Here is a 22,513-nt window from a genome sequence, read left to right as displayed (position 1 = left end):
TAAGATCCCCTGTGTTTAAAGACTTCATACCAGCAACCAGAGATAAAGAGCTGTTATTTTCTTCTGCATTTTTTGGACAGCTGTCCTCCCCCCACCGCCCATTGAATTGTCTTTGCTCACATTGTCAAAGATCCATGGTCTATATTGGTAGAGGTATATTTCTAAGCTTACCTTTGACTTGTCTAATCTTTTTCCAATTCCACATTATTTTGATTATTGGAGCTTTAAAATAAATCTTTAGGTTTGGGAGTGCCAATTCTCTGACTTTGTTCTTCTTCAATACTGTGATGTTCTGTTTGGGCCTTTTAATTTTCCACATATGTTTCAAAATTTGGCAATATCTGCAAAACAATATGTTAGGATTTTTGAGTAGGATTGTATTGCAAAACAATGTGTTAGAATTTTTGAGGATTGCATTGAATCTGTAGATCAATTTGGGAAGAACTGACAACTTAGTGATATTGAGTTTTCCTATCCATGAAAAGGGAATATCTTTCCTTTAATTTAGATCTCCTTTGATTTCTTTCATCAGAATATTGTAGTTCTTCTCATGTAGATCTTGTACATCATTAAATTTATACACAAATCTAGACAGTGTAACTCCACGTCATGTACAACCACAAAAATGGGAAGTTATATTCCATGTATAGATATGTCAAAATACATTCTACTGTCACATATCACTAAAAATAACAAATAAAAAATTAGATTTATACCCAAATCTTTTTTTTTTTTTAATAAAATTTCAAATTCCTATTGTCTGTTGCTGGTATAGAGGAAGAAATTGAGTTTTGTATACCAATTCATGTATTAAATGCTTTTTTTTTGGACTTTTTCTCTCCTTGTTTCCCATGATCTGTTAAAAGAAGGCAAGTCAGAATTTGTAGAAAGATATTAAATTAATCTTTAAAATTAATAAACATTATTTTTAGATTTATACAAAATTAAGCAGATCATACAGAGAATTTCTACATATCCCCCCACCCACTCACATTTTCTCCTCCTATTAATATCTTGCATCAGTGTGGTACATTCAATTTCAAGTTTACTACCACAAAGAGATACTGAATACATTTAGGTATATTCTTTGCCCTCATGGAGTTTATAATTGCACTGAGAAGTCATGGCAAAATGCTTCCATGTAAGCAATTAATACAAAATAGTGTACAATTGGGTTTTCATATATGTCTTTCCTTAGCCAAGGGGAGAAATTAGTGTAGTTTGTTGTAGTTATGGAGAAGTGAGAGGTAGGAAAGCTCAGAAGTTTTGAGGAGCAAACAAGACTGGGGCTTGAATGTTGGTATGAGTAATCAGAACTAGATAAATGCTTAGAATTGAGTTTCTAAGCAGATCCTTTGGGTCTGGTTCTTTGGGGACTGTTGGTTTGCAGTTTCACATTTATCTTTATGCAGATATTCAGCACAATTTGTTTCTTTGAATCAAACTGAAAGACTCATGCCAAGGAGCATTTATAAAGAGAGGCAATGCCTTTCTGGGGAAAAGTTACCAAATGGGACCATGTCTTTTTCATTTGCCACAAGAGTAGAATTTTATGTGTACACATAAGAAAGAAAGTAACCAGATAAAAAGTAGTGACGCAGACCTCAAGTAGAAGTTGCCCTGAGTTCTCTCGATCCCTCATCTGCATTGAAATCACACTTTGGAGAGTTTTGTCATTTCTGTAGGCAAGAGAACCCTGTGGGATCTCCTGGTAGGGGGGAAAGGAATGAGGGGGACTGAATAAATCCCCTTTCTTTAATCTTTTATCTCTTCTCACTAAGAGGGGAAGAGCAAGGAGAGCATTAAGTGTCCTATCCCCAACCCACCCTGACCGCCACCCCTTAGTCTTGGTTAGAGGCCTCTCCATATTTACATGTAATGGCTTCCTTGGGTCACCAGTGATGAAACTACATTACTTAAGAAAGTTCTGACAGCAATAGGACACATTCATATTCACAGCTTTGGTCACACGACTCCACAAACATCACCTTCCTTCAGAATGCATCTGTGCATCCACGCCTCCTCTTTTTCTTTCCCTACTTCCTCTGCCAACACTTGAATTCAGGCAGCCATCCGATTCCAAAGGCAGCTACAGACTTAATCTTCTGTCTCACAGTGACTGGGTTCAAAACATGGGTGGCATCTTGGATCCATTCTTTTCTTTTATGAAGATTCATTCGTTCTTCCTGGAAAGCATCTCTTTTTATTTATTTTTTATTTCTGCCTTATTATGGGATCCCCAACACCTTACTTCTGACTCTCCCATGCATAAGATCTAGCCTCTTTGGCCTGGATCTCAAGGTGTTCCCTTTGAAACTGTGCTCCCTTCTTTAGTTCACGGTAGCTTGTGCTTCTCCCTCGGTCTGTCCTTTTTTCTTTCCTCCTCCAAATAACAACTTGTGTTCTCCCTTTTATATGTGGGGTTGCCATTTGGCGCAAATAAAAATATCAGGTTGCATTTAAATTTCAGATAAACAAAAATAACTTTTTAAAAATATGATACAACGTATCATCTTTTTTTTTTGTATGAAATTTAAGCTTGTTTGGGCAACTGAGATTTTATATGTTGATCCTACTTTTATGGAACCTTTTATCAATGGCCCAGTTTTCTCTGCTCTCCATTTTGTAGTTCCGGAAACACCTATTTCAATTTTTAATTATAATACACAGTATTGACACATATGGAGCAAACACTCATTATCAGACACTGTGCTAAGACTTTCTTTTCATACAAGAAATCTAGGAAGTTCATTGAATTCTAGGAAGAAACATGGGATAAAGTGGGAAGTACTATGATGTCCATTTTATTATAAATAAGGAAACCGAGTCTTTGAGAGGTTTTAACTATATTTTGTTCACATTCCCAAAGATAATTAAGAACTTGAATTTGTAGATTGAACAACTTGTTCTGGTTTCCTTGGCACTGTTCTGTTTTTACAATTCAGAGTTGCACATCCTATGAGCCCCCTCATTTCTAGGCAAAGTCTGGATATCTGACTTGAAAGCCTTGGATTCTATCCTATTTCCAAGCCTTGTGAGTTTTACTTTTGCTCTATGTTATGTTATGAAGTCCCCGAGGACAGGGTGCTTGTCTAGTGGTATTCACTGATACTAAGGATTACTTGGCAGGTTCTTGACAAATGAGAGCAGGAGCTTTGTTCATAGACCACGCCTCTTTTCTTGGGTCTCTTTGGATGGCAGAACTGAGGACTGTGTGGGTCAGTGTGCTGTGGGTGTCCAATCTCAGATTCAACTGAGACCTGAGCATGGCTTGTGGTCTTTGCATTAGCGACACACACTTTTTCATAAAGTCACTGGATATTGCTTGCAAAGATGCTCGACTATTGCTACCAGAAACCATGCCTCTAAATTGGTGAAATGCAGCTCCCTAGCAGGTGTGTGGTGTCTCACTTTGCAAGCTGAACTTGAGAAGCTCCCTGCTGAGAAGTCTGGGTTCAGGCAGTGAGTGAAACTGGAGAAACCAAAGCCATTGTGCCATGTGGAACAGGGTATATAGGATGGGCAGCCAGCCTGATGGCACCTTGCTGGATGGGAAGGGACCTGAGAAAGTAGTGCAGCTGCTGCTTCTTTGCTGGGACTGTGCTTTGATCCAATAGGCACATTTCCCAAAGATTATATGTTATTAAATTATTATATAACCAAGTGGGTAAGATGATGATATGTGGGTGTTATTGTTATGCCGCAAGGTGGTTAATGAGGTGTGATGGGAAAGGCAGGAAAAATAGATTTCTATCTCCCAAGGGCATCTGTATCATTTGTCTCCAGTTTATGTTGAATGCAGGTTGCTATTGAGCACACATTAAATATACCAAAAAAAGAAAGAAAAACCAAAAGAAAAAAAAAAAAAAACAACAAGCTGTTTCTGGAGAAATCATTTGTAAAAATGATTTGCTATTTTTAAAAGTCTAAGTTGAATTGATAAAGGCTAAGGATCTCAAGGCAATGTTATTTTCAGCTGCTAATTTTCACTTCAGAATGCTTGAATTTTTTCATATGCTTGTGATCTTCAGGGTTTTCTTTATGGAAAGGGTTTAACTGGTATGGGGGCATTGAGGGTAGGCAGGAGTTTCCATTTTGAACCGTGCTGACAGATTCTTGTCTTTGCTTCATTAGAAACTCAAGGTGACTTTTCCTTGACCCTACAGGATAGTCTTTCAGGCTCTTAGTGCGACATTCAAAGTCATTCTAACACTAATCTATCTTTCTAACTCTTTTACTAGTTTCTTACTACAGGCTCTGCTCCAATTAGATGGTTATGGACTGAATGTTTATGTCCCCAAGGTGAAGGATTTTGGAGATATGGGGCCTTTGGGATTTAGTGCCCTTATAAAAAGAGACCCCAGAAAGGTCCTCCCCCTTCTAGTACATAAGGTCATACTGAGAAGATGGCTGCCTGTGAATCAGGAAGAGAATGCTCCCCAGACACCACATCTGCCTGTGCCTTGATCTTGGACTTCCCAACCTCCAGGACAAATAAGTCTCTGGTGTGTATAGCCACACAGTCTATGTGTTCTGGTACAGCAGCCTGAGCGAAATAAGACCTAGACTCTTCTACCATCATCAGCTAAACACACATTGAGCTTTTCTTCCTCCAAGTCTTTTCTCTTGCAAAGCTGACATCATGGTTGAGAGTTTAATCTTTGATTAGACTCTTTGGGTTCAAATCCTGGTTTTACTACTGGCTGGGTGTTCTTGGGCAAGTTGCCCATCTACTCTGTGCCTTGATTTCTCCAATTGGAAAAATGAAACTTAAATTATATTTATTTTGCAGGTGTAAAATGAATGAAAAAAATTATAACCATGTACAGCACATATGAAGCACCCAATAAATGCTATCTCCTCATCTACATAACTTAATCTCATGTCCTGTCTACCTAGCTCGAAACATGTCTCTTCCTTGAAACCTTTCTAGATCACCCCATCCTTCCATATGTTCCCCCTCTTTGGAAATCCTGAGAACTGGGACGGCTTCTTTGGCAGGCGGTTGGCCTTTTTTCTCATGCTGTGTCTTAGAATCACAGCTATTTATTAAGCATCTCTGTGAGTTGCATTCACTGAGCATCACTCAGAGTATTGGGTGCAGAGCCCTTAGAGGAAGGAACTCTTTATCTCACTTTACAAAGAAGCAAACTGAGGCTCAGGGAAGTTCAGAGAGGCTCCATGGTTGCACAACTAGTGAGAGACGATCCTGGGATTCCAGTTTAGGCTGCCCATGATGGCAGCCATGACACTTTCCCTCTTTTGCCAGAAAGTCAGAGTGTACACCTGATTAGGGTTTCCACTCTGACCTTGGAGGAGGAGGCACTCAATGTGTTTCTGGTGACTTGATGGACCACATGCAATCTGTTTGCCTTTATAAATGCTATCCAGTCTTAGGACTGTGATTATCTTTTTTTTTTTTTTTTTCTTTCCTGTTTGTACTGGGGATTGAACTGAGGTCCTCATGCATGCTAGGCAAGTGCTTTACCACTGAGATACATCCCCAACAGGGCTGTTGTTCTAGATGCTGATAAAGACTTTACACGATATATTTTTGACCTTAAAAGGATAGAATCTAACTTATTATTCTTGTGTTGATCTCCATGTGAATCTAAAACAGTAATTTTCCTTTCTTTTTACCTTGACTGTCCCCTGTTGTTTTGAATTTGGTTATATGAGAAATGTCAGAAACAATCTTATTATCAATGCTGTTTGTCACAAAGGAGACTTTCTCATGACTTAGGACCAGCTAATTGGTCTGTCAATGACTTTCTTTGGTTAGGTGAGTCATTTGATCCATTGTTGACAAGGTGCAAACTCAGTGGTAGCTCTTGTGGGTGTGACATTCTCTTAACCCCTAATCAAGATGTCATTAAAGTCATTGATGGTTTATACTGAATTAGAATGAAACTGGATTGGTTTTGTAAAAAGCTATTGAAAAGACAATGGAGTTTTGGTGATACATGAATGCTTTGCATTTTCAAGTGTGTGCATGCATGTGACACACAGGCAACCTCTGTGATTTCTAAATGCCTTGGACATAATAGTCTATCTTGATTGAGACTGAAATCTTAATACTGGTCCATTCACATATTTAATGAATTTGTACTATATACCTGATAACTGTTCTAGCCACTTGGGACATAGCAGTGACAGAAATAGACTAAAACTTCTGCCCTTTTGGAACTCCTTTTAAAAAATTTTTTGGTATGAAAAAATTTTCAAATTAATACAAAAGAAGAAAGAATAATATACCCATCATTTACTTTTTTTTTTTTTTTTTGTGGTACTTGGGGATCAAACTCAGGGCCTTGTACTTGCAAGGCAAGCAATCTACCAGCTGAGCTACCTCCCCAACCCCCATCATTTACTTTTAATAAGTATTTATACTTAATAATTTAACAATTATTACTATTTTATTATTTTTTTCATCTGTTTGTTCCCACTGTACACTTAATGCTAATGGAACACTTTAAAGCAAATCCCAGACATGAAACATTTTATCATATATTCTTCAGTATGAATTTCTCATGTAACCAACAATGTCATTATCATATCTTACATCATTGGTATCATTTAACATTCATCTGGGTTAAATTTCCCCCAATTGTCTCAAGAAATTATATTTTACATTTGTTTGTTTGAATCCAGATCCAAGCAAGATCTGTGCATTATAGGCTGTGGATAGGGCTCTATTCTTTTCCTTCCACATTTTTAGGCATTACAGTTGTACATAATGGTGGGATCTGTTGTTACATATTGGTACATGCACATAATATAACAATATAATTTGGCCAACATCACTCTCGATGGGGCTCTTAACCCTCACAGTACTTCCTTGGTTGTAGGTATGGGTTATTGACCCCGTGGAAGCTTCTGCAGTTTGAATTTGGCTGAATGCATCTTGAATGGTGTTTTTAATGATATTCCTTCTTGCTCCAACTTTTCTATACCATGAGAGTTATATCTAGAGGCTTGATTAGAGCTAGTTTCAATTGTGGGGGGCAAGGCAGATGGTCCTTGAAATTAATACACTCACAGAAATTGGCACTGTTTTGGTGTACCACTGACGTCATGCTTGCTAAAAATCTGAGTGGTTGGTATGAAAAACTTAGTTCTTGTGTCACAGTGACAGTTCTTATCCTGATGCTGTGAAACAATCTCCCTTTCCTTCCTTTATGCTGGCCTACAAAGACTTTTCTCTTTTATTGATACTAGGGATTGAGCAGGACCTTATGTCTGACTAGGCAAGCACTCTAGCATTGAAGTACATTCCAAGCCCTTTTTAAAAATTTTATTTATAACAGGGTCTTGCTAAGTTGCCCAGGTTGATCTATGAACTTGTGATTTCCTCAGCCTCCTGAGTAGCTAGGATTATAGGTGTGCCCCACCAGACCTGGCTTAAGTGGTTGTGTTATAGGTATTTGGAGGGCCTGGGGAGCAGCGCTCCACACAGGAACAAGCTGGGTTTGAAAATTTCATGTTAGTATCTTCTGGGGAGAACCGAAGAGAGAATTAACTGGAAAATTAACTTATAGGATAGCATGAATCTAAATTAGTGAATCAGAGGTCTTCACAGGTCTTCAGGGCTTATTTTGCAAAAGAGACCCAAGTGATTCAAATGTGCAACCAGAAGTGAGCACCCCTGATTCAGATAGTAAGACTTGCACAGTTTTGCTAAATTATTCTCTACAGTTCGTAATGTAGTTCAGCAAGAGGTCCTCACTTGCAACCTTGAGAAAAAAGAGGAGATATGGGTCAGAGGAAGATAAGCCCAAGTAGAAGCAGTAGGAGGTTCCTGGAGTCTCCAGTGGCTATTGATTTGTAAGGATTTCCATGGCATTGATGAATCTCCTCAATGATGTCATGAACTTTTAAAGAATGAGAACGGTGGATTTCATTTGGAGAACCCAGAAGGAATGACTCAGTGTACAAACACAAGAACAGAGCTGCCATTTGCTCACTTGGGGGGAGGTTCCATCTTGTGAACATGTTATTTTGAGCTGTGTAGTATACACCAGAGAGTAGATGTGGAGTAGGCAGTTGAACAATAGTACAAAGTTCAGAGGAAGGAATATAAACTTGGGAATTATGAAACTACAGATGGTATTTAAAGCCACCAGCTGTATAAGATCACCTGGTGGAGAGAGACTGACTTCCCGAAAACCATGTGAAGAAGATTCTTCCTACGTTGTAAGGGTTTTTCTGAGGTGTGCCGAGGAGAGTGCTTGCAGAGTTCTAAAGCATACTGTTATTATTTTTTTTTTCACTAAGTGCAGCCAGATTGCTCTACAGAAGAAATGTACCAGCTTAAATTCCTATCAGCAGTGCACGAGGATTACCATTTCCCCATATCCTTGGCAGTAGGTGGGATAATCTTCCTGACATTTTGCCACATGCATGGGTAAAGCAGTGGTGTGTTGAACAAGCAGCTCACAAGAACTGAGTGAGGACATTTCTTCCCAACTTCTCGCCCAGTGAACTCACACTGGTAGCTTGACATCAGGGGTGGTGAAGGTACATGCAGCACAGAAATTAGCAAATAGTACAAATGAGGATTCCCGCCCCCTCCCAGGAGCTGGTGTTAAGGTCTGTACCAGTGGTGGCTGTGATTGTGTCACACCACACTTCCATTCTTTGGGTCTGAGCACCTCTTCTGAGCTTGCTTGCCATCCTAGCCTTCCCTGCCATGAGCTGCTTGCTCCTACCCTTTTCTTATTTTTATCTTGGATTTTCTGACTGCTTTTTATTGACTTCCCCAAAGTTCCTTATGTATTTTAGATACTAATCTCTAGTTGTTTTTGTACACAGTATATATCATTTCCCAATTTGTCGGCTCTTTTAATGTTTTTAATGGCATTTTTAATTGAAGGGGAGGCTTATTGTGATGCATTTTAAATCCTCCAATCTTCGCTTTAAGGTTCATGTTTTTTTTTTCTATGCTGGGGTTAAACCTGGGACTCACATGTGCTGGGCATGTGGTCTACTACTGAGGCACATCCCAGGTCCTGCAGTCTTATTTTTTGACCTAAACCCTTACCCCATATTCATAGAGATGGTCTCCCACAGTTTCTCTCTCTTACATGCAGGTCTTCAGTTTATCTGGAGTTCTCTTTGTATGTGGCAGATGTGGGGCACACGGCTTTAATTTTTCTTCATTAACTAAGCCATTTTCCTCAACATGATCTCTAAATACTCTATAGTTTTCTCATTGGCTTAAGGCATCACCTTGCATAAATCAAGGTCCCATCCATTCACGGGTTTGCCTCTGAGTTCTGCGTCCTGTCTCACTGCTCCTCTTGTCCCTGGAGCTGTACCATTTTGTTTTTATTTCTATGTGGCAATGACATAATATCTAGCAGGGCAGTTCTTACTTCTTAGCACAGGAAACAATCAATAATGTGAAAAGAGAGCCTACAGAGCGGGAGAAAATCTTATCCACACACACTTCAGACAGAGCACTCATCTCCAAAGTTTATAAAGAACTTAAAATACTTTATGCCCAAAATACAAAGAACCCAATCAATAAATGGGCTAAGGAAATGGGCAGACACTTCACAGAAGACGGTATACAGGGGATCAACAAATATATGAAAAAGTGCTCATCATTCCTAGTAATTAGAGAAATGCAAATTAAAACCACCTTAAGATTTCATCTAACTCCAATTAGAATGTCTATTATCAAGAACACAAGCAATGATAAGTGTTGGTGTGGATGTGGGGAAAAAGGCACACTCATACATTGCTGGTGGAGTTGCAAATTGGTGCAGCCACTCTGGAAAGCAGTATGGAAATTTCTCAGAAAGCTTGGAATGGACCCACCTATTCATATGATTACATGAATGGTATGAATCTACATTGTATACAACCATAGAGATAAAAAGTTGTACCCCATTTGTGTACAATAAATCAAAATGCAGTTCGTAAAAATAAAAGATTTTAATAAAAAACCCCAAAATTGACATAACTATTTTAAATCATATTTCTTTATACATATTATAAGGTTACTGAGTTCTTTAAAATTTTAACCCAGCTATCCCACTCCTTGATTTATATCCAAAGGACTTAAAATCAGCATACTACAGTGATGCAGCCACATCAATGTTCATAGCAGCTCAATTCACAATAGCTAGATTGTGGAACCAACCCAGATGCCCTTGAATTGACAAATGGATGAAGAAATTGTGGCATATATACACAATGGAACACTACTCAGTCATTAAAGAATAAAATCATGGCATTTGCTGGTAAATGGATGAAGTTGGAAAATATCATACTAAATGAAATAGGTCAAGCCCCAAAAAACTAAAGACTGAATGTTTTCTCTGATAAGTGCATGACAATATTTAACAAGGGGGGTGATGGGAGGAAGAGAAGAATGAAGGAACTTTGGAAGGTATAGAGGAAAATGGGGTGGAAGGGGGTGGAGGACAGAAAGATGGTAGAATGAAACAGATAGTATTACCCTATATATATGTATGATTACATGAATGGTGTGAATCTACATTGTATACAACCATAGAGATAAAAAGTTGTACCCCATTTGTGTACAATAAATCAAAATGTAGTTCGTAAAAATAAAAGATTTTAATAAAATAACCCCAAAATTGACATAACTATTTTACATCATATTTCTTTATACATAAGGTCACTGAGTTCTTTAAAATTTTAGTTCCTTACTAGAATTTTGGTTATACCAAAACATTGAATTCAGAGACAAAATGGGGGCATTTTTTACAATGTAAAATTTACCTCTTCATGGTTTCACTCTTCATTTATTCAGTCTTCTTCTGTGTCCTTAAATAGTTTTAAAATTTTCTCCATAAAGTTTTTGTAAGTTTTGGATTAATTCCTGGATATTGTGCTTTAAAGTTTTACTGCTATGGTGAATGGTCTCTGATTGTCTATTATATTTCCTACAGCTTGCTCCTGATGGGAACCATTGATTTTTATCAACTGATCTTGTACTTGGCAACCTTGCTAAACCAACCTATTACTTTTAGTAGTGTGTTGATTCTTTAGGGTTTTATATGCTGATAATCATATCATTCGCAAGCATGTGAGGAAGATTTTAGGGGTTGAGTCAAGTGCTCTGCTTTTTTGCATTTAATCACTTCTGCTAGTTGTGCTCCCATCTGGTGCTTAGATTCTGTCAGCAGGGTGTCTATTTGGTTCTAAGGCGTTGGTCCTCCACATACTCAAATTGTGGAAATGAGTTCTGTTCTTCCCTGTGTATGACATCCTGCCTAGTACCTGCCCATGGAAGAGCAATGATGTGGCCCTCTTTTGCCTATTTCCTCTAACTCCTTTCTCAAGGTGTGGGGTCCTGATAGCTGCTGAGACCTTCCTGATTGCTAACTGAATTCTGAGTGATCCCTGTTGCTCTATGCAGCTGTTTCTGGGTCCTTACTGCCTAGAAGGACACCTTATGTAGGTGATGCAAAACAGTGACTCAACACATGCTGAGGTTTGAATCTTATTTCTGTACCAGGGTAGGTGAAGCAGTTTCCCAGAGTCCATTTCTTCATTTGTAAAGTGAACACACTAGTAAGATCCTCAAGGTAAAGTGACACATGGGGGACAGTCAGAAGTTGTTCTTTCTCCACACTGTTGACCACATGCTTGACCCCTTTCTGGCCCTGTGGTTTGTTGCTGTATTGCAACTTCAGGCATAGTTGCATCTCAGCAGCTGCCTCTGGATCATATTCCATGTGCCTTCCCAATAAATAGTTCAAGCTCCAAGTTCTGGCTCCATACAATTTTCCAATATTGTTCTTGTTAACTGGGCAATACCTAGTTCCAAGACTTTGAAAGGAGTTGTGGGGGGTGGTTCCAGGGAGCATCAGTCCAATGGGTACTTGTATTCATGATGATGGGCCAGGGAGTAACTTCAGCTTTTGGAATAAAAGCAACCAGGTGAGTGAGGAACTCTTTCTGGTGACTTGGTGTCCTGGGAATTTGTCTATGTATTGTGTGGTGTTTGGGTGTAGCAGAAAAAGCCAGTGACCTGGCTGGTTCTAACAGAGACCTTTGTTATAGCTAAGGCCAGTTCAGTAGACACACCCTGTCACCTACTAATAGTACTATCTTAAGAGGAATGATTTAAATCAGCATAAAAGTAAACTTTTTTTTTATTTTTGTGGAGACTTTACCAACAAGCTCCTTCTGTTATAATAAATCTTTATGAGTTTCTGTGGTTCAGTAACAATAGTCCTCATTTACAGGTATTTAAAGTTCACCAAAGGCAGACTGCCTTCCTGCTTTTAACCAGTTGAAGAGGAGGTGGGTAGGTCAGACAAGAAAAAGGTATGATGAAAACAGGGAAAGGGAGGTGGAGTCCTCAAAGGGAGGAGGAAGCATCTCTGTTACATTATCTCTGAGAGTGCATGAAGATGCAGAGCCTGCAGGGACAGAGAAGTTGGCAGCTGCCCAGGGACGTGGGATGGTGATGGTATTTAAAATTGCATAAGCACCGTGGGTTTTAGTTGGCAGTGTGCTCCACCCAATTCAACAATGTGGTGTGACTACTACAAACAACCACTTTCATATTTTGAGTTACGTTAACAGAAGCATAGGCGCAGAAAGAGGTGGCAGGCTCACTCCTCTCATTTCAACAGGCCACCCATTCATTCCTGGGCATCACATTTAAACGGGCTCAAGACAAGCTGTGAAGCATCCGAGGACTCCTTCAGCATGCTGGTGAGTGGGTTTGTAACCATGTTATATAAGTAGCCGCCTAAGAGAAAATGCTTGAATTGGAGTCAGACTTGATCTAAGTTCCCAGGGTAGAAAGAACCGAAAGAGGAAGAGGTACAGGGAGCCAGATGTTACCTCCTATGGAAGGAAAAAAAAAAAAAAAAATTCCAAAAGGCTGGCCCAAGACAAATTGGCTACTTCAAGAGGTAGCGAGTTCCTTGTTACTGGAGGTGTTCAACTATGGTCACTAGGGAAGATGTTGTAAGAAAGAATCCAGCAACTGGAAGGTTTCCCCCTCCCCTAGTCTCTGGAATCAGTGGTTCTACCAAGATGTTCTAGTGTGTGGTGTGCATTCACCTCTGCTCTTCCGGAGACGCTGGTGACATTCCTTCATTCATTCATTTATTCAACATGTTATTGCCAGGCACCGTGCTTGGTGAATACGGAAGGGGCAGTAAAATATTGTATGTTTCAGAGAGTTATGGTGTAACACTATTGACTGAGGCTTAAAAACCTCAGTCGTAGTCTCTTTCATTAGTCCTCCTCCTGAAAGGGACACGTAAAATGTCAACACCTTTCTTTTCACTGAAAGACAGAACCAGGAGGTCAGCATCCACAGCTGTTAGGTGTCACAGTTCCACCATTCTCAAGTTCTTAGATGGAGAAGGAGATCAGGATATAAAGCAGGGGAGCAGGAGACACAAACTGCTGCAGTGACTTCTCCCTTCTCCCCTCTGCCTTCACGCTGCTCAACGTGGGAACAGCACTGACCAGGCTTTTTACAGCCAGAGCTGCAAATAGATAATGGACTGATGGCTCTAATCTGGACCATGCATGGTACTCATGATTACCCGGAAAGGGGGCGCCTCTAGCCCGGGATATAAGTGAGCAAAGCAGCCCAGGTGGGCTAGCTAAAGGGCTCTAAAGATGAGGGTATACACAGCACCATGAACTGCTGCACCATATGTCCGTCTGGCCAGGCGGGGTTCCTGCGACAGCCTGGCTCTGCTGCGCTGGACAGATCCCCGCGGAGGCAGCCCACGCCAGGGAAACTCACGAAGCCCACCAGACTCTGCTTGCGTTGAGGACCCGCCGCACTGCGTGCGACTGATCTTCCGCCTGTTGAGGGGCGCAGGGGCGCAGGCGGGAGGCGAGCGGGCGCAGGCGCGTGCGCCGGGCTGAGGCCGAGGCCTGCGCGCAGCCGGGCTGCTGCACTGCGCGCGCGCGCGCGCCGACCCGCGTGGGGCCCGGCTCCGGCGCGCGCGGCGCGGAGGCTGCTGGCGGGAGGGGCGCGGGAGAGGTCGGGGAGCAGCACGGCGGTAGGCTCCGCGGCGGCCACCGGACGTAGCCGCCCGGCGGCAAGCGCGCTCTCGGTGTTTCCTCCGCGCCCCCGCGTCCCCAGCTGGCGCTCGGAGAGGACCTGGAGGAGGCAGGTGGGGCGGGGGGCGCGCGGGGCCTCCTGGGCCGCGGGTGGGAGGCAGGCTCCAAACCTGGGAGGGCGGCGGCGCGGGGAACTGGGGGCCGTTGGCGGTTCGGGGAGGGGGCCCGGTGGCGCTGGGGACCCTGGAAGCCGCGTGGCCGCCTCCTGTGAGCGCCGGTGTCGCCCGCCGCAGGGAGGCCTCCCTGGGGTGGCGCGGCCCACCCGGCAGGGATGTGGGGTTCTGGTTTCCGTAGCTGTCAGGCTGTTTAACTTTAGCGTGAGATAGGTGCCGCCGACTGTGCGGGTCCGGGGGGTCAGGCAGAGCTGGGTTCTGGCCCACGCTCTGCAGCCCCTGCAGTGACCGCCGTGGACGCCCTCCGAGTCCCTCGCGGGCGCATTGCTGTGCACCATCCGTCGTCGTTTATTCAGACGTCAGCCTCCTCCGGTTTCTCACTTGCTACCTTCACACACCCCCTTGTTTATTACATTGTTGAGAAACCGTTTCCTAGTGGGTATTCAAAACTAAACCATATGACTTTCCTTCTAGTCTTTTCCTACCTTGCAATTCATAATTCTGAATCATCTACGTTGGGAAGGGAAGTTGGAAGAACACCTGAATTGAGACCTAAACTCACATTTTAGCCCGCGTCCTTATGGATTAGATTGATTGGCTTACAATGTTAGCGTTCTTTTGAATGAGGTGTGAAGTTGTACACTTTATCCAGAGACTGTACATAGACCATTTGGATTTCAACTCTGTTCTGAGACAATGTTTTGATATGTTATCAGAGGATGATACTCGATGGGATACTTACTTTCTGTATGTTTCAAGCGAGACTGTGGTTCATCTTGTAATAGTATAAAACAGTGCCTTTGACATATTTCAATAAAGAAACACCTTCCTCCACAAAACATCCATCAGATACTTTATACTTCACTTTCACTATGACACTTGTCAATTATGAATCTCCTGCACAATTCAAAGTGTGTCTAAATGGCAGAGGACAAGTGTACAGGACATGGAGGGAAAGCAGAGACTTGAAAATAGCCGAAGTCTGTTCCCCACCATTTTATGATGCAAAATCCTTTGATTCCATCCTAATTTGCTAATGTGAATATGCATTTTTCATAATGCTTCCATTTGATATGGACTACCTGGGCTGAAAGATTGAATCTTGGAATGTGTTTATTTTTGTTTTGTAGAGCACTTAGCACATGGTATACTATTTGTAGACTTTATTTCCAACATTTCCTGATTACCAGATATAGTCCCACCAGCAAGACCTGTTAAGCAAGTGATAATTATATAGTGTTTTATTGCTTATAACAACCCCAATTTTGAAATATATAAATTAGTGATCTTTATAGGGTCAGCTTCACTTTCTCCTTTAAAGCTACAATTATCTCCTTATTTTTAGTCTGACAGTTCCCTCATTAATTATTTACAATAATGCGTTTTGGACTTGCTTAGAGGATTAGCCTTTGTTTTTTTCTTCTTGTTTCAGGCATCTGTTTTTTTTTTTTTTTTTTTTTTTTTTTTTTTTCATATTAGAGAGTAAGCTGTACTGTTTTCCTGCTCTTCAGTAGAACTTTCTGTGATGAAGTGTTCTTTCTGCACTTGTGCAGTATGGTAGCACTAGCCAAAGACAGCTTGAGCCTTTGAGCCCCTGAGTGGAGCTAGAGCCATGGATGAACTGAATCTGAAGTTTAATTTAAATAGCCATAGGTGTTTAGTGGCTACCTGGTTGAACATCACAGCTTTTAATTATTAATATCCCGGATATCCTTCACTAACCGTCTTGAATCTGTGCTCATAGTTCCCAGCTGTGCTTAGCCACAGCATTCATTATTATTATACTGTAATTGCAGCTTTCTGTAGAAATCCAAGGCTAGGCTGAAGTCTATATGAGGGCAAAGACAAATCCATTTTCTTTACATTTGCTAAGTCCAGTGTAGGGCTTGGTAAGAAACAGTATTTTTTGAATGCATAACTGGACCTGCAGGCAGGTGTCTTACTTTGATATTCTCTTTAGGGCCTAGGGCTCAGTGTTCAATGCTGTAAACACTTGCTTAGTGATCGGACAGATGTTTTGTAGGTAGCAAATGAAAGGATGATTGCAGGTGTGCTTTTCACATGTCAGTCTTGTTTTGGAATCTCATGAAAATAAAGACTCTTGACAGATTGCCGTGGGTGATTGAATGAAAGGGCCTTATGATTCCAAAGATTGTGGGCACAGTTTGAGTTTCCTGTTAGCTAAGCAGCTTGAGGATGCTGCTCTTAACTGTATTCCAAATAAATCAGTTAGACTCTTTTTTGGGTTCTGTCAACCCTGAACCACTTGGAAGAAGTTGGTGGACATTTCTTACTACTTCTGGGATAAGGCAGAATCAGGGGTCTTTGAAAAATCACAAGATAGTTGAGCCACGTAGTGGTTCCTTACCAGATATTTGTTAAACTTTGTTTCTTACTTCTAAAGGAGGCCTCCTAGCCTTTGCAGAATATGGGCCCATATTTACTGCCAAGCAAGCAGGGGCCAGCAAGTAGAAATCCTGAGTTGGGGTGAAGCTGTAGTGTGAAGGAGGATGGTCCTTGTGCTTGGAGTTGACAGTGTTTGAGGAAGATCACAATTGCTGTCTAACGCCAATTCCTTGATCTGGTCATTTTTCTAGTTATGTGGCAAGGTTCATGTCAAAATGATTTAGAGTATTGGGTGACAAGTAATAATTTAGCACCTAAGAAAATCTGAATACCTATAAAATAGTAACAACTTGTTTAGGTTATTTAATATACAATATCCCTGGTCATCTAAATGCATACTCCTTGAGAAAAAAAAAAAGAAAGCGTTTTATTCTCACCAGTTTTTTTTTTTTTTTTTTTTTTTTTTTTTTCCCCCTAGCGTTGAGTCAAATTGGAAAGAAACCTGTTAACTCAGAGCAGTGCTAGTTTTCTTGGAGAGGGGTAGGATGGTAGAAATGATTAAGTAAGTATAAGGTTGGTTAATCAAGAATAGAGCTCACGTTGAGTAATATCTAGTATGGCATTATCTGCTACTAGATTGAGCTATCAAAGTTTTTTCCTAACTTATTCTACTCTGTCTATTGAAAATAGTCTAAAAATCATTTTCATTTGGTTTTATAATATGATTTACTCCTTATATTTAAAAAATAAATGTAAGGATGCAAAACATTTCAGACTAAAGATCTGATGCAAAAGAAATTAAAGTTTTTAACTTCGTAGTTTACTTAGCAGTTTCTCTACTTTCTATGTCATTTCTGAGATGTAGGCTAGGGTAGCACAAGTCTAATTTAGAGCAAATGTATTCTAAGCACTCGTGTTTTCTGGGAAAGAGAGGTAATAAAAGTGATATGGTTTAAAGGCATGGCCTTCCATCTTCTGCTCGGATAGAATAAATAGACCTTGGTACATTAAGTGGAACCATCTCAGTAAGCTCTTCCGTTTGTGAAAGCGACATGATTCATTTTCAGTAAAGTTTTCTGGGATATCAGAAAATAATGGAAACATTCTAAACTAGATTATTTTCATGGGATGAGCACATGGCACCAGCTACTGGATGACAAATGATATAACCCATGTCAGCATTATTAAGGAGTCCAGGATCCTCCTGCAGGGTTTATCTGCCCTTGTTTCTTACCGTGAGTTAAGTGGATATCACCTATTTAGATTAGCTCAGCATTTTAAACTGTTCTTTTTTTCTCTTACCTATTATTGGGAAAGATATGTTTACTGATTATACTTCGTTACTCTCGAACTTTGTCTAGAGAGATTATGTATGCTGCTGACTGGATAAGAAGCAGTGTGAAGCAGTGTGTATTTTTACACAAAAGTTTTGCAACAAGAACTGTTTTCCTGTCATAAAAGAGACTCTTAAAGGTTGAAGTTGAAAATGTCACTAGCTTAGACATTAAAAGATTTTTAAGCATTTCTGTGATTGAAGATAATCATTTAAAGTTGCACATAAATAAAGTAGAAATGCTTTTTTTTTTTTTTCCCTTTCTTTTCCACTATAGGTGGCTTCCTAGAAGATGACCATAGAGGACCTTCCGGAGTTTCCATTGGAAGGAAATCCTTTGATTGGAAGATACCCCTTTTTATTTTCAGGTTCTGATACACCAGTTATCTTTTCCATTTCTGCTGCACCAATGCCTTCAGACTGCGGTACGTTACGTAGCCTTGTGTGCTTTTTGTAAACTGGTAAACTTGACTTCTGTCTTATGCCCTCTTTGCACTCATAATTTTTTTCTGAAACCATTTGCTCTGGTTTTTACAAAATTGCTAAAGCTTTCCTTTTTCAAAATACAATCGCTTATTGCATTTTCTGCCTCTTAAGCTAAATGCTTTATTTCTGCTGTCAGCATTTTTATTATGTAAAAACGTTAATTTTAAGCACCATGATGGATTTAGAGGATTTTATTTTTAGAATGTAATGGTGCTTAGATATCAAGCATTCTTCTGCTATTGATGTATTTATTTTGGTTAAATACACTAAATTGCTAAAAAAGCCATGTACCGAGGCGAAGACTGCAAGAGACCTTTCCCTGGAATGTGGAATGAGATTGGTTCCTGTTTAAATTGGTCCATTTAATTCTCCTCTGTAAACTGTAAATTTAGAAGTGTCCTAGTTTTTGTCTATTTTGATTTATTTCCCTAGGACTATATTTTATTAAGTAGCTGATAAAATTTTAAAAAAAGGAAACCAGGAGGTAAATTTGATAGAATTGTTACATTTGAATTTAGAGTTTTTGAGGTAAAATATTGGGTCACTATTTCAAATCGTCTTTGGAGGTAGGAATAATACAGTCTTTAATTATTAGTAGATATAAAATTATTGGATTGGGAATTTGTCTTTTTACTCATATTCATTCTAGTAATTTCTCATCTCCAAATTTCCTACCTTTTTTATATTCAGGTTCTTTAGGAGTTTACACATAGCTCTCATCCAGAGTATTAGCTAAAGTCTGTACCTCTGTCCTGGGAGTTACTTGCAGCTCCCCCTGCCTGTGGTGCTGGGGATTGAACCCAGAGGCACTCTACCACTGAACTGCATCCACAGCCCTTTTTAATTTTTTATTTTGTGACTGGGGATTACTGAGTTGCTGGGGCTGGCCTCTAACTTGCGATCCTCCTGCCTCAGCCTCCCAAGTTGCTGAGATTACAGGCATATGCCACTGTGCCTGGCTTTTTTGAAGCTTTTATAAAAGTTGACTAGGTTTATTTTCAGTTATAACACAATCAGTTGCACTGAGGAAACCTTGAACTAAAGCACCTTGCTTTATGATGCTTTTACCTTGCTTATGATGCTTATTCTATCTTAAATTAGAATCATCTTATTTCCTTTCTTAGACTGTAGGTCTTTGGGATGGAGAGGCAGTCGTGTTTTATTTTTGCTTATCTCAAAAAGACTGATAACAGCCATTTGTTGAGATTAGTTGTTCAACATTTGTTGAATAAATATATTGAATGAAAGGTGATAATGAATATAATTTGTATAACTGAACTTAAACATGGCCACAAACATCCTGAGAATCTTTGTGGTCCCATACTTCAGTTTTCCCTCTGTCCCTCCCTGCTCCCAGTATAGAAGTTCCATTCGCAGGCTCTCTGACAGATAACCATCCAGCCTCTTGCATATCTTCACTAGTTTGAAGCTAACAAAATAGTTAATTTCTTCATTCAGGAGCTTTAGTTGCAATAAATTTGTTTTTGTAAATGGACTGAAAATTTGCCTCCCTGAAACTTTGGCCAACTGGTACCAGTTTGATATGTGGGACAAACACTTCTTTGTATGACAGCCTTCAAGTGTTTGAAGATAATGGAACCTTTTCTTAGTCTGTACATCCTTTGGCTACACATTTCTAGTCCCCCCGCAGCCCCTCATTGTCATGATTTTTAGACTCTTTCCTCCTAGTTATTTTCTTTTCAGTTGTAGTCAATGTCCCCTTAAAAAGTGGCATATAGCCTTGCAACTGAGTTCTCATGTGCTAGGTACTGCCCTATGTCCTGCGATTGCCACAGTGACCAAGCAGATCTTCTAGAAGGGAAGACAGACAATAAACAAACACATGAATTAAATAAAACAAAAACAGACTGTAATGAGTTCTATGGAGAAAAGAGGTGGGTGCTGTGGTGGGGAGTCATGGGGCAGGGTGGCTACTCTAGATTCGGGGGGGGGTCTTCTCTGAAGAAGGGTCTGGGGAGGAACATTCCAGGAAGAACTGGGGGAAACCTTGGTGTATACTAAGAATTAATGAAAGGCCTCTTGCTGAGGAGATAAGCAGTTGAGGGGCAGAATGGAGGAGATAAAGTTGGAGAGACGTCCAGTCATGCAGTCCTGAGTGGCCCTAATGAGATTAAAACCAAGAAACAAAACAGTTTCACCCAAACTGGGGGCTTAGTTGTGGGCCCCACTGTGTACCTCCAGGTGAGGCCCTGTGAACTCTGTGCCATCCTAACACAGGATAGTTTTGCAGTCTTTTGCTTTGAAATGTCTTCAGAGCCAGTTCACACAGAGTACACATTACATATATTATAAGCACCATGTTGCTTTCTTATCATTTTTGTTTAATTGCCTGTTAAAGAAATTTAAGTGAGAATGTAAAAATATTCTTTACTCACATAGTTACCATTTCTAGTGCTCTTCATTCCCTTGTGTGGACCCAGATTTCCGTGGTACCATTTTCCTTCTGCCTGAGGGACTTCCTTTAATTTTCTTATGACAGTGTACCAGTGATGAATCCTCTCAGCTGTTTCATGTCCAAAAGTGTCTTCATTTCACCTTCTGTTTTGAAAAACAAATTTGCAGGGTGTGTAATTCTAGGTCCTTAATTGTTTTCTTTCAGTATTTTAAAGATGCTGTTCTGTGGTGTCCCCTCTTGCATTGTTTCCCATGTGACGTGTATGTCCCCTCCCACCCCCAACTGCTTTGAAGATTTTCTCTTTATTACTGGTTCTGAGCAATTTTATTATGATGTATCCTGGTACAGGTTTCTTCATGTTCTTGTGCTTGGAGTCTGTTGAGTTGCCTGTGTCTGTTGGTTTCAGTTTTCATCAAGTTTGGGAAATCATTATTTCAGGTCTTTTTTCTATTCTTACCATTTTTCAGACACCCAAGCAACCTATATGTTAGACTTCTCGAAGTTGTTCCACAACTCTCTGATATATTTTTCATATTCTAAAATCTCTTTTTCTGTTTCATTTTGGATTATTTCTACTAGTGATATCTTCAAGATCATCAGCCTTTTCTTCTACAGTGTCTAATTAGATGCTGAACTCATCCAGTGTCATTTTCATTTCAAATGGAGTTTCATCTCTTAAGTTGGACTTAAGTCGTTTTAAATGTCATCCATGTCTCTCAATCTTTGAACATTTGGTCTTAGCTATAGTGACTGTTTCAGTGTTCTTTCCTATCATAAAATCTTTGTCAACTCCAGTACTGTTTTGATTTATTATCCCCTTGATTGTGTGTCTAGTGTTCCTCTTTCTTTGCATGCTTGGTAGTCTTTAACGAGATGTCAGATGCTGTGAATTTTACCTGGATAAATTTTGCTGGATAGCTTTGCAAGTTTTTTTTTGAGCTGTGTTCTGTGGTTAATTATTCCCCACACCTCAATACTCTCTTCAGCACCCTTCGAATTATGGGGATTTTGTTTTTCAGTCTTTCTGGTGGGTGCAGGAACTGATTCTGTAATCCTGCTGAGTACTTGAGGCACTTCTGCAGATCTCTGGGGTTCTGGTGCCCACCCCCCACCATCCTCTGCAACTCTGCCCTGTGACCTCTTGCCACCTTTGTTTCCATGACACTCAACTCAGTCTCCTCAAGTCAGGGTGTCCATAGCATTTTTTTTTTGTTTGTTTGTTTTTGTTTTTTTTTTTTGCTTCCCCTTTTCTGCCCTGAGACCTGGACACTTTCCCAAGCTACTAGTGACCTGGGGCTGTTGAAGGACTCAGCTGGTTTGTATCCTGTTCCTAAAAGTTCCCGTCTTTCATTGCCTTTGTTTTTTTGGGACTGGTTTATTTCACTTATCATGATATTCTACAATTCCATCTGTTTACCAGTAAATGCCATAATTTTATTTGTCCTTTATGACTGAGTAATATTCTGTTATCCATTCATCTGTTGTAGGGTACTTAAGTTGGCTCCATAACCTGGCTTTTGTGAATCAAGCTGCTGTAAACATTGACGTGACTGTAGCACTGTAGTATGCTGATTTTAAGTCTTTGGGGTAGAAACTGAGGAGTGGAATAACTGGTTGAGATTGTGGTTCCATTCCAGGTTTTCTTTCTTTCTTTCTTTTTTTTTTTTTTATTATTGTAAACAAATGGGATACATGTTGTTTCTCTGTTTGTACATGGAGCCAAGGCATACCATTTGTGTAATC

At 40.2% G+C, this 22,513-nt stretch overlaps 1 protein-coding gene across 4 annotated transcripts in view; it reads left to right on the top strand.

The window, feature by feature from the left end:
• The window catches only part of Clip4 (CAP-Gly domain containing linker protein family member 4), a 102,369-nt gene that overhangs the window by 31,965 nt on the left and 47,891 nt on the right, over positions 1-22,513 (top strand). The window contains exons 1-2 of one of the 4 annotated variants that reach the window (XM_047522556.1): positions 12,501-12,699; positions 18,146-18,293. In XM_047522556.1, the coding sequence (XP_047378512.1) occupies positions 18,161-18,293 (133 nt within the window). In that variant the 5' untranslated portion in view covers positions 12,501-12,699; positions 18,146-18,160. Of the gene's footprint in view, positions 1-12,500; positions 12,700-13,936; positions 14,130-18,145; positions 18,294-22,513 lie in introns of those variants that run through there. The other 3 variants (XM_047522558.1, XM_047522557.1, XM_047522559.1) reach the window with 3 other exon arrangements.

The sequence above is a fragment of the Sciurus carolinensis genome, chromosome 13 (genome assembly GCF_902686445.1).
Source record: "Sciurus carolinensis chromosome 13, mSciCar1.2, whole genome shotgun sequence".
Taxonomy (NCBI): domain Eukaryota; kingdom Metazoa; phylum Chordata; class Mammalia; order Rodentia; family Sciuridae; genus Sciurus; species Sciurus carolinensis.
The sequence above is the reverse complement of the archived record's forward strand: the minus strand, read 5'-3'. Positions and strand labels throughout refer to the sequence as shown.